This window comes from Carassius gibelio, chromosome B23, assembly GCF_023724105.1.
Source record: "Carassius gibelio isolate Cgi1373 ecotype wild population from Czech Republic chromosome B23, carGib1.2-hapl.c, whole genome shotgun sequence".
Taxonomy (NCBI): domain Eukaryota; kingdom Metazoa; phylum Chordata; class Actinopteri; order Cypriniformes; family Cyprinidae; genus Carassius; species Carassius gibelio.
In genome coordinates, this window is record NC_068418.1 from 19,298,668 (window position 1) to 19,311,094 (window position 12,427).

The 12,427-nt window shown below is 37.6% G+C and overlaps 1 protein-coding gene across 5 annotated transcripts in view; it reads right to left on the minus strand.

Annotated features, from left to right (window-relative positions):
* The window catches only part of eya4 (EYA transcriptional coactivator and phosphatase 4), a 54,582-nt gene that overhangs the window by 20,766 nt on the left and 21,389 nt on the right, over nt 1-12,427 (minus strand). For all 5 annotated transcript variants that reach the window (XM_052594594.1, XM_052594595.1, XM_052594591.1 and 2 more), the window contains exon 5: nt 5,741-5,812. In XM_052594594.1, coding sequence (XP_052450554.1) covers nt 5,741-5,812 — 72 coding nt within the window. The remainder of the gene's footprint in view (nt 1-5,740; nt 5,813-12,427) is intronic.

The window sequence follows — 12,427 nt, forward strand, 5'->3', positions numbered from 1 at the left end:
AGGATTGTAATCTGTTACGGATTACATATTACATGATGGTAACGTAATCTAGTTTACTCATTAGGTAATGTATTCTGACTACATATTTGATGACTTTTTACCTAACATGTTTTAAACTTACAATTCATAATCTATGATACATTTCATAATTGTTTCACACATTGTTTTTCTCCAAAATTTAAAAGCATGAATCCCAAAGTTATTTACTTGACATTTACATGACCATTCTGTATTGTGAATATAGTCAAAGCTAAATGGTGTGACAGACAGTAGGTTTTTTAGAAAAGTACCTTTTTAAAAGATAAATAGAAGAAAAATAAGGGAGAATTAATGAGTTATAAATATTGTACTGCCATTGTGTGAATAATATATAATCATGTAAAAATGTAACTGTAATCTGATTATAAGCATTTTAAAATGTAATCTAATAATATTACAAGTACTTAATTTATGGAATCTGATTACATAATTCAGATTACATGTAATAAGTTACTTCCCAACACTATATATTAAACAAACAAAAAATCCGTTTTTATTTATAAAAAACTGCAATTGGAAATATAATGTTTATTAATGTATTCATGAACAAATATTTTTGCCAAAAATTATAGTATATGGTGCAAAACATTGCCGTGTTGAGTTTGTTGAAGATGGTCTCCCTGCCTAACCAGGTGAAACATGGCCAGGATTTCTCTAAAACAGTCAACAGACCACCATGACCAGGTTAAGAGTCCAGTTAAGACAAGAAAACCATTTAAGGCTGGTTAAAGGTGCTTATATTTGAAGTGTTTATAATTTTGTGTTTATAAATGCAATTTTTGAGCGAAATTTGTTTCCACACCACATTTTAAATGTAGCCAAAACAAATGCAAGGGCATTTCTGCTTACTTCTATATGCAGATTCTAGATCTGCTTATGGGTAAAGATGCTTCACACACAAACGCACACACAGAAAACAGTCCCCCTTTTCTTGTTCTTTTTTTGTGCTTTCAGTATGGTTATCAGCACTGTAACTTTATACTCTTCCTTTCATGTAAAATACATTGTTACCTGTGCCCCCACCCCTCTGCCCTCTAACACACACACACACACACACACACACACACACACACATTTCAGCATATGCCCCTGGGAGGTGTAAGATTATCTGATGTGTCCCCTCCCTGAAACACTCTTCTTTAAAGGTAGGGGAAGGCAATAGAGAGAGGAAGAGAGAAGAAAAAGGAAATAGAAAAGAACGGAGAGTGTGTGACAGGGCTAAAGGCTGTATGTAATGCGCACACACACACAACATGCATGTTTTTCAGGGTTTTCTGATGAGGTGACAGTAGTTTATGCTGTTATAGTTTCTGAGAACATTCAGACTCCCCGCGGACACTGAAAATAAAAACTAAAATTACAACGAGTACACAAACAAAACCTGTTCCTCTGGATCAGTCTATTCAACATTTGTGTTCTCAATCAAAAACTAGTAATTTCATCCCAACAAGATTGGTTTGATATCATTTATGTAAATACTGCCAAAATGTATCATGGTAGTACATGCAATAAAATTCTCTCTCTCTGTATATAATTTAAATATAGCCTATGCACATATATTTATTCAAAGCTATCTCACAACCAATTGTATTTTTTAAAGGTGGCGACTTCGTATGACCTCACTCACATGTTTTTGTACTGTTCGTCTAGACCCAAGTGATGGGTAGGTTTAGGGTCAGGGCTAGGTGTAGTTCATTGGTACAAATTCATACGAATTGTGCAACGCATGTAAAAGAATATAGCAGTGAGATTGGATTTATTTGGTACAATCCATCCACAAAAATGGCTTAAATCTCTTACACATTATATTATTTCTTCATAATTGTTCCTTATTAATTACTTTACATACAAAATTATGTGTAAAACACTTTTACACAATTTTACCAGTATATCAGTAAAATAATTTTTAAAAATATAATTTAATAGTTAATAATATAACTTTTAGTTTTTTTTTTTTAAGTTATAAACAAACGATTATTGGAGGATGTTTTACAACCACTTCAGTCTTCAAAATTCACATTTGATTAAAAAAAAAACGATTGTTTCTTATTATTTGTGAAATTTAATAACAATTTCTAAATATAAAATGTTTATAAATGTAAAAAAAATAGTCAGTACATACCACTGAAAGTGTTTTTATTGTGCACGGCGTGGGTCACTTCATGGATGCAGACATGTTGAGATCACATGACCAGCTAAATACTAGTATTTTTTTGTTTTGCGACCTCCTGTTAGTGAACATTGAGTTAATATATTAAAATAAATACAAAAACGACTGAATACAAACAATGCATTTCTGCAATGTCATTAGTAAATGCAAATTTTAGCATGATGCCTGAATAACATGCTAGTATCGGTTTAAAACTGCCATATCTGTCAGCAAAATATATAAAAAAACACAATCATAGTCAATCATACAGCAGCGTTCTAGAACAAATATGGTTTTGATCAGTCAAATCCACTTAAATGACCAGTTACGGCAGCAGCCCATTTGTTGGACTGCTCCGTTTGCATGTCAACCTGGTGTATGAAATTGGAAAGGTAGCCTATATTTCGCCAGGGGAAAGAGGTCAGTGGGAAACTGGACACCAGGCCAAGCCCTATAGACAGACACACCTTCGCAGCTTTGAATGAGTGTGTGTGTGTGTGTGCGCAACTATGTGAGTAACATTGTCTTTCTCTTCCACTGGCTCATTGATTCATGTATCTTTGTACAGCAACCAGAGTGTTTACACACACACACACGTTTCTATATGTGCGCATTGGAGTGTGTGTGTATCATCTTAAGAAATGAGCTGAAACTTTATATAAAAAAGCACTCTAGCATTAAAGTGCTCCCTTCCCCTCTGATTGCAGCAGAAAAAAATGCAGCTTAATTATTCATGAGTTCTTGTGCTTGTGTCAGCTTTTCGTTAATTATTTAAATTAATCTCATTAACGAAAGGCCAGGTTTCAGGAGCATTTAATTAAATGATGAATTGCTTCCCAGATGTCGATGTGCTTGTTAAATAATGTGCTCAGGCTGGACCCAAAGCTGTCAGAAAGACTTTCAGAAACTGCACACTAGGACCATCACTGTGCACATTAGTGACATTGTACTCCACAACTTAATGCAGCTTTTAGGATCGCCAGGAGAACTGTCAAATTATCTCTATGTGTATTAATCAATAAATCTGCATGACTGTATAAACATCTACATCTAGCTTCAGGAACGAATACACTCTGCTCAAGCTTTGTTTTGACAGCTTGTACCGACTCGAACGAGATTGGATACAATTTAGTCTCATCAAACTCAACGTCAGGACTGGAATACCTAGCATTTGTATTAAAACACAAGATCTGGAAGGATCTTGAAGAAAACTTAACAGCTATGCACTTACAGTGGAAGTCTTTAGTGTCACATGTAATCAATTAAGTGCTTGCTAAATGAAGATAGAAATACTGACTCCCAACCTTTGAACGATAGTGTGTTTTCTGTAATTATAGAGCTGAATTTGTGTTTAACCATCGTTTTCGAACCCCAGTACCCAAACTTGAAATATCTTCTCAATTCATTGTACATAAAGCGCCACTTGCTACCCTAGTTTACAAAGCTGTTAAATGTGGTATTTTTTATATTTATTACATGTTCAGAACAAGTGAATTAAGACTACTAACACTAGTGAGATGTGAGTCGATTTACAGTGTAAAAGACAAGCAACAGGTGTAAATAACCAATAACAATCAGGAAGATTAGAATTTTGTCACAAGTTTAAAGAGAAAAACACATAACATCCTTTTCATGTCGACGAGATGCCAAACTTCAGTTCGTATCTGCATTTCGGTTGCTGTTTGTTTTGATGTTAAATACAGGGTGCTTGTTTTACTATAAAGCAAGTCCTACTTCTTTTCACAGTACAGAAGATTCGTAAATATTACTGTGTAGGTTTAACAGCTTACGATAGACCCTGTACTGTATGTTGTTAGTGGTTATTTGCTGATTACACTTAAATTGGGAGGTGTAAATATGTGAGCGTGAAGCTGTGCTTTCTGTTCTCCTCTCTTCGCCTCGTTCCCTCTTCCTCCCTCTCTGTAGGTGTGTGTGTGTGTGTGTGTGAGAGTGTGTGTAACCTGAGTCCTCTCTCTCTGTCTGTGGTCTCTGCTCTGGGGCTCTGGGGCACAGACTGCACCAGAGGAAAAGGCTGCAGCTAAACCCCCCTTTTCATTTTACTCCTCTGCTTTTTTCCTCCAGAACCAAAAGCATTGATCCCCTGAGTCACAAAATACACCCCCCCTCCCACCCACACCTCAATCTCCCCATTCCCCTCCTTCCATTACCCCAAACACCCCCAGATCGGTATCTGTCCTACTCTGGATTATGGACGCCGGTCTGTCTTTTCCAGAATGCTCATGCACGTGTATGAAAAGCACAAGAACGAGATGTTGCAACACATCTGCAGGACTGTTTTAATCATTCATCGAATGCTATTGAATTAATATTTTAAAGAAGCTTTTTTTCCACAAAACTAAATTATCTGACTCTCTCGTGACACACAAATGCATTGAAAACAGGCTGAAATGGTTTCAGCGGTGTGTGTGTTGTACTGTCACAATGTGTGCGTATGTGAATCGTGGTGGCCATATGGCTACTGTGCTTGACATCTGTTGTGTATTAAAGACCTAATGCTGCTCAGTACACACCTGGGTGGCCTTTCCACAGACACTCATTCATGCACACAAACACTCTCACACTTCAAACCGTACGATCAATCTTTCCAATTATCGCATATATTATTTCTCAACCTTTTTTTTTTTGAGCAATATCGCAATATTGTGAAATATTATTACAATTTAAGATAACTTTTTTAAAAACGTTCTTTATTTCTGTGATGGCAAAGCAGAATTTTCAGCAGCTATCAATCTTCAGTGTCACATGATCCTTCAGAAATCATTATAATATGCAGGTTTGACGCTCAGAAATGTGTCATTATCAATGTTGAAAACAGTTTTTGTTGAAACATGATACATTTTTTCATGATTCTTTGATAAACAGAAAGATCGCTTTTGGAGGCACCTTCTTGAGAAACACTTAACAACCTTTTTACCTAATCAAGTACTGTATAATAAAATATAATAATATAATTGATGCTACAGGTTTGATACAATTCGATTGGCCAAACAACATTCCAAGAGTGCTGATAAACAGTAAATATTTAGAATAATTCCGTATTTTTCGATGTGGATGTAAGCTATTTCCTGCGAATGAGAAAGACTTTTGATTCATTATCCACTGTATGTAAATAACTAGAAGAATAATAGTGCAATACATTTTAAAACTATTTGCGCTACAAACCTTTGTGTTTATCATTACAGAAGCCTGGCACATTCAAGTTACAAATCACCATGCCTGCATTTCATTAAAGATAAAATGGATAGGTTTAACAAACCAAAATCAATATCTTCCCAAGTACCTCCTGGGATCTGCACACCCCTGATTGAGAATCACTGGTACAGAGAGTCAGCTGGATGGGATTTTACCCACACACATCCAGATATACAACACATACACACTCTTCAAATGATACTGCACAATACACTGGCCAATTCTGAATTTAATGAATTAGCGGAGTGATGAATTCAGTACAATGAAAGAGAAGAAGATCATCTTAAAGCCATAATGGTGTGAAACACATCTGAATAGTGTGTGTTGCAGTTCACTTACGCTCTGTTCATTCAGCTCCTGTGTATTCTCCATCAGGTGAACTTCAACTCCCCTCGACGACAGTCCAGACACCTGCAAATGAAGGATGCTTCAAAATCGCCATAAACACAATAGAATTCATAGGCATCCCTCTCTCGTTTCGGTCTCTCTCTCTCCCTTTGTGTCTGTGGGTATATGCATGTAGGAGGGGAAGGAAGAAGTCTGGTAACTTCACTGTATCATAGCCAGCTAGGCTGAAGTAAATATAATTTACAGAAGTAAACATTAAACAATGGGATGAGAGAAATGTAATCAATGTAACACAAACACAAATGCACTAATACAGTACACACAAAAAGCCAAGCTGTCAAGGTAACGGTGATGCTAGGATGGCAGGAGTCACTAAAAACAACTTTGAGTCCCCCGCTGAAGCCCCTTCCACCCCCCATCCCAGCCTCCATCTTTATCTTTCTCAATTTCCCATCCTTCCCCTGTCATTTAAAAGCTTGAAACTTCTGTAAATTGCTTTGAAACCTCCCGAGGCCTCAGTAATGAAAAGCACTTTTATTCAAAAACCCTTTGTAAGACCTTGAAAGCCTCAGGATGAGGAGAATGGGTTTATTTTCTGTCCTGCTGCAGGTACCAGACCTGTGGTTTACAAACCAGTCTGCGATCTGCTGTATTCTTTTACATTAAATGTGTTTGCATATCTCAAGAAACAACATACTGTAAAGAAAACAAATAGATAAATAAATAAATATTAAAAAATTGAAATTAACAGGTTATATTGGATTAAAAAAATTATTAATCACTAAATGAACTTCACTATGCAGCTAGTGGAGAAAATCCTGCTTATAGAAATGCACAAAGAATTCATAAATTGACCAAATAAAATCTTGAAATGCTATTTTTGTTTATCATAAAAGGAGGCCAGTGTTCTAAATAAACCAAGCAAAACTGATTTTTATCTTGACAGCCAGCATGCATTCTACTCAGTTGAACTGCCCAGTTTTATGTGAATTGAAGATTTCTGTCAAATCATTATACAATATACAAACACCTGATTCTATCTTCATTGAAACAATTTTTGACTTTGCTCAAAAACCTGAAAGGTCCGTTCAAATAGTCATGATGCTTCTGTTTGAGAATATGCTTTAGTTTACGGTAGCATTACAATGATCTAAGAACAATAGATGTAAATGGGAAGTCCCAACAAACATATGTACTGTCTACAAGCTTGTGTGTGTGTGTGAGTGGAAGGGAGAGAAAGAGAGTTGAAGGGCACAGTTTGAAGAACAGATCATTTGAATTTTTCATTTGCTTGGTGAAGCTGTGTTCTGAAATTCTAGCCTTTAATGCTCAGGCGGGGGAATGAGCTGAGCAGCATTGATTTTTACTGATATCACTCAGTGCCCTCTGAGCTCACTGTCCTCACACACACACACACACACACAATGTTCTACATCCTGGCGCGCGCACACGCAGCCACACACACAATGAACAGACGGACAGCCAGCAGAAGACACATTACACTAACCACGTAACTGAACCATTGAGCTGAAATTTATGTGCCTTCTGTCAACACACACATTTTCAAATAAAAAAAACACTGATATGCAACAACTGTCGCAGACCAAAATATTTGATTTAGTCAAACAAGGTAAACAACACATAAGGAAACATTCTGGGGATTGTAAACGGTCCAACTAGAGAAGATCAATCCGTCTCAAAATAACAAAGCGCGCCTACGCGCTTTACTGCTATTGTCAAGAAAGAACGCGGAGCGGCATTCTGCTCGCGATTCGACAGAGCCGCGGCACGAGCGCAACGCGCAGGAAAGCCAAATACGTCAAAGCCTTCGTTTTCCTGCCTTTAAATCATCATCGCTCACTCCACTGTCAAAACACACCGCCTATTAATAAACAAACAAGCTGGACCGGGAACAATTGGTTTTTAATTGAGCAAAAGACTTTGTGTTAAGGGATTTTTTATTATTAAATGCATTAGATTCATTAGCTACTCATTGCTATTAGAACTGATTTGATTGTATTTATTAGACAGGCCTCAGGTTTAATGGCATTGCCTAAATGTTTTCTCCTCCACCACGTGAGAAACTTCTAATTTCCAAAATGTTGATAAAAGAGCCTTTTACTTCTTCAGAAAACTATCCAGTCTGTGCAAGATTTCCAAAAGAACCACAGCTCAACTTAGGAACTGTAGTGAAAATGTTTTTGATACCTTAGATGCCACAAATTTAATTTAATTAATTAATTTTCAAGAGCGGTCTTTCCTGACAAAACATAAACATTATTATTTATTTTTTTACTGTTTACTGGATTTACTAAATAGTAGTCGTTAACTGTTGTGAAATTGAAAATGGCATCCAAATGCACAGATCTTGAAAATACATTTTTAACAGTTCAGGGTGTGATGTTACATCAAATCCACCATAGGTGGTTACCTTTGACCCTTACTCATAATTCTACATGACTACTCTCTTATATGTCATTATGTTTTTATTTTAAATTAGGCTAATAACAACAAACATTCAATATGGCTGACGAAAACAGGAATGAACCAAGACCCATTTACAGATGTGTAACTTTCAAAATAACATCAAGGACAGATTTTTTTCTTGTTTACAAGTAAGAAGAAAAACTGACTTTTGTGTGTGCAATTAAATCCTTCACCCACTAAAGAGAACTGTATGAGATTAAAACAAAGGCTAGCCTATTATTAGATTTCATCTAGACTCTACAATCTACTTAGGAAAAAAAGCGTTTACAATGATGTCGCACCATTAAATCCAAGACTGTGCCCCGTAAACCCGTCAGCCAAAGTGTCCTACAAAACTTAAAAAAATAGATGTAAACCAGTCTCGAGTTTTTCTCCAAAATTTGAGGCCTGGAGATGGCCAAAGAGGAGGTCACTGATGTCCTCTTATGCAATCGTTGGCTAGTACACTCCATCATATTACCAGCCACCAGAGAGACCTGTGTGTTGTGAATTATTTCGTGTTAAGTGTGTAATCTAATCCGGTCTCTCCTTCTCCGGTATCGGCTCGAGCTGCTATCGACAGCGCGAGAAAGCTACCAATGGCCAACGCGCAGTGAAGCGGCTTCAGTGTCGGCATGATATTCCCGTTTCCTCCGTATCAAGTACAAACACAAACTCCACGTGCATGGGAAAACGGACATGGACGCGCGATTCAAACGGATACGGGAATCACCCAACAAACTCAGAACCACTAGGCTATTCGGTAGGTTTTCAATGGAAAAAAAGTTACAATAAATGAAGTCTATCAAAAGACCTCTTGAATATATGTGAATATAATCACTGCACTTCGTCCATAAAGTAGCCTACAATAAAATCAAATAAACAGAAGCAAAAATGGTGCGCTTTCTGTAACTCAGTTTGAAAGAGATTAATGTAAATCCCTGTAATCGAGAATAGTGAACATGTTATAATGTGCTTAAACTGTAAAAGGTATCACTGTCCTAACATTTTCCCCATCCATTAAACTTGGTCATTTCTCCAGTTTTCAACGTTTAAAATCGATTTTCTTGATCATCTTAATAAAAAATAAATAAAAGTCCAAAAAGAAAAAAACAAAACAAAAGGTCTCTTTGGAACCACTTTGACTATTTAATAATTTTCAGGCAGCAGTTTTCATTTCGAATGTTGACATTTTAAAGTGATAATTGGTAAATAAATAAAAAATAATAATAGTGCCACAGGTTTTATAGGTCGTCTCATGCGGAATGCAGAAATTATCTAACATAAAATTTAGTTCACCTTTTTTGAGCACCAATTTTCTCAGACGTTTAAATCACGTGAAAGTATCAGGCGTGAGCAGGTGCTCCAACAAACTGATCTTACGCTTGTAAACTGCTACAATAAATAATCAGCAAAACTTTTTAACTTTTCCACAAAAGAAAAAAAGTTATTTTGTGGCTATTCAAAATGGGTACTTACTCTTATGAGTTGTGCGTTGCTACGATTTCCAAACTCTCCAGAAGGTCCGTTCGCATTCACTCTGTTGACATGCTCATCCAGAAATATTCAAGTGGCCGAGCTGCGTGGAGCGCGAGGAACAGCTCACGCCAGTCAGTGCACGCACTGTCAGTGAAGCTCGCGGGGAAGTCCTCCCTAAGTTCATGAGAGCTGTACCGGAGCGGAACGCTCCAAACGACAGATCACCACTATAACCCAAACTCCGAGGAACGCTTACTTGCCCTAGCCGTGTTTTCCCCTTAAATTTACGCTCCTGAAGTTAACGTGAGCACACGCGCACTCCGTGGTCTACTTCATTATTAAAGTTCTCTTGCAGCGGCGGAGCAAGAGCGCTCATTGATGCGCATGCGCGCAGCTGCCATGCGTGGTGCTGCTGTTGGCTCGCACCCAAGCCAGTAATGGGGCACAGCACAAGGGCCAGGATGAGGCTCTTATTAATAGTTTCGTCCGAGTGATCAGCAGTTTTATTTACCACCACCACACAACAACAACCAAGTCAGACCCTTGTCTTGGGATCAGATTCACCACAGTATTGGACTTCCACTTCCGCGAGAAAAGAGCTCCTCTAATTAACATTTATCAACACTTCGAGTAGCCAAACCACTAAAATAGCTCAGGTTTATTCAGTCAAAAATTTAGGTGGAGGGTGGATAAAGTCCGACTCAAATTCAGCGTGAGAAAGAAACAGGAAAACGTCACAAGTTGCAGGGAAGTTATTGATGCTTGTATGATTGCAGTTTACTGACTTTGAGAACATGCACAGCAAATGGCCATCCTTAGCCACAAATTGGCCTGGAAAAAAACATTGACATAACGGCCAGGTAGTCTCTGTGAATATTGTGCAGAAAAAAAATTGCAAAAAATATTTTGAGTCTACAGAGAGCAATACAAATCAGAGAGCAAACAGACTGTGGGCAAGTAAAAGCCTTTTTAAAAAATCTGTATTGTATCAAAGAAATGCAATGAGCAAAGAAAGACTAAAAGAGTGCAACAGAAAGCAATAAAGCTCCACTATGAAGTAAATTGCCACTTGAATGTGCTCAGCGATTACTGCTGTATTAGCCAGACTCCTCCTCAAGCACTGAAAAATGATGCTCCTGAGGGCCATGTTTGACTGACACACTGTTACAGAAAGAAAACAAGAATTTCATGCTGTTGAGTGGAATGTAACTAGCAGGGGGCTGCTGTTGATCTGCAGGCTTAACTCCACATGCTGCATGAGAATTTGGCTCCATAAACATCAGGAAAGAAACAACATTTCCCCACTCTCTCAAAACACGAGGGAGACGAGCACACACCTCTGCCCATGTCATTTTAAAAGCACTTTGTATTTAGTTTAGTGTATTTTAGCGCAGTTTAGTGGAATCAAAAGTCCGTTCAAAGGAACTGGATGACAGAAAGCTATTAATTTAAAAAACAAAATTAAATTAGTACAAAGGCCTTTAAGAGCAAGTGCAGGCAGGCTGTACTTTTTGGGGCTGGGGGGCTAGCATGCGCTGAGCGGGGTCTTATTTATAGACCTGTGCAAAACTTTTGGCTGCCACTGCACTGTGCTGACACGGTAGAACCAGAAGATGCCTGTCAAACAAAGAATAAAAATACATCGAGAGGGGCGCGAATGGGGTTGCATCTGGCATGCTGGCGTGAAGACGCACGGTTTATGCCACCCCTCCCCCACAGCGCACATAGGCCCATGTTGCCCAGATATTGCACAATAAGTGTATGAAAAACAATAAGTGCAGCATGTAATCTTCATCTGCAGTTTCACATTTTTCTGCAGTTTTAATAGCGATTTAAGTTGTACACAAAAAAAAAACTAAAATTCTGTCATTATTTACTCACCCATGTTTAAAAAAATGTTTCAGCTGTTTTTCAAAGAAAATTGATCAGTAATGCTCAGTTGGTATACTTAAAGTCTAAAAGACCAAGGTTGTTAACAATAAAGAACACTTTTCTGAATATTTTTTTCCCTTTAACTGATGAATGATCGAAACATTGTGGCCAATCAGAACAATGGTGAGCAAAACTATTTTCTTTTTCCAATAATTTCTTTTATTTTCCACAGGAAAAAACAAGCATTCATGTTTGGACTGATATGTGGATGAGTAAATGATGACCACATTTTCAAATTGTTCTAATGTTAATGGTTAATTAAATAGTTAATGAACTTACATTTAAACCAAGTTGTTGGACAAAGAGCAGCAGGTGGACATTTATTGAAGTATCTGTGGTGACAGTGATTAATTTTGTATAATTAAATATGACTGTTTATCATCTCTAAAGGCTTGCTGGTGCTCTGCAAACATGCTGTCCCAGTCTCATTTGTAAAGTGCCAGTGTCTGTTATTCGAGTGTTATTGATGTACTGTGGCTTGACAGTGCAGTAGTTCTCCTCTGCATTTTCAACGGTGATTCATGCATCAATGGCAGACTGTAATGAAAAGACATTATTTAATAGATTTCATTAGTATTTGAAGTGCTGTAACCGTACTCTTGATAAGTGTAGAGAGGGGAGGACTGTGGTCACTGAGCCCCAGAGACAGGCTCCTTAAGCAAGCTAATGAACTCGGTCTGGCCGTGTGGCCTCTGATGGTTCCAGCAGCTGCCTGCTCGGGGAACAAAGGAAATATTTAACACCTCATAAATTCTGCTAATACCTGAAGAAAGGAGCCCAGAAAATATGCTCACAATCCGA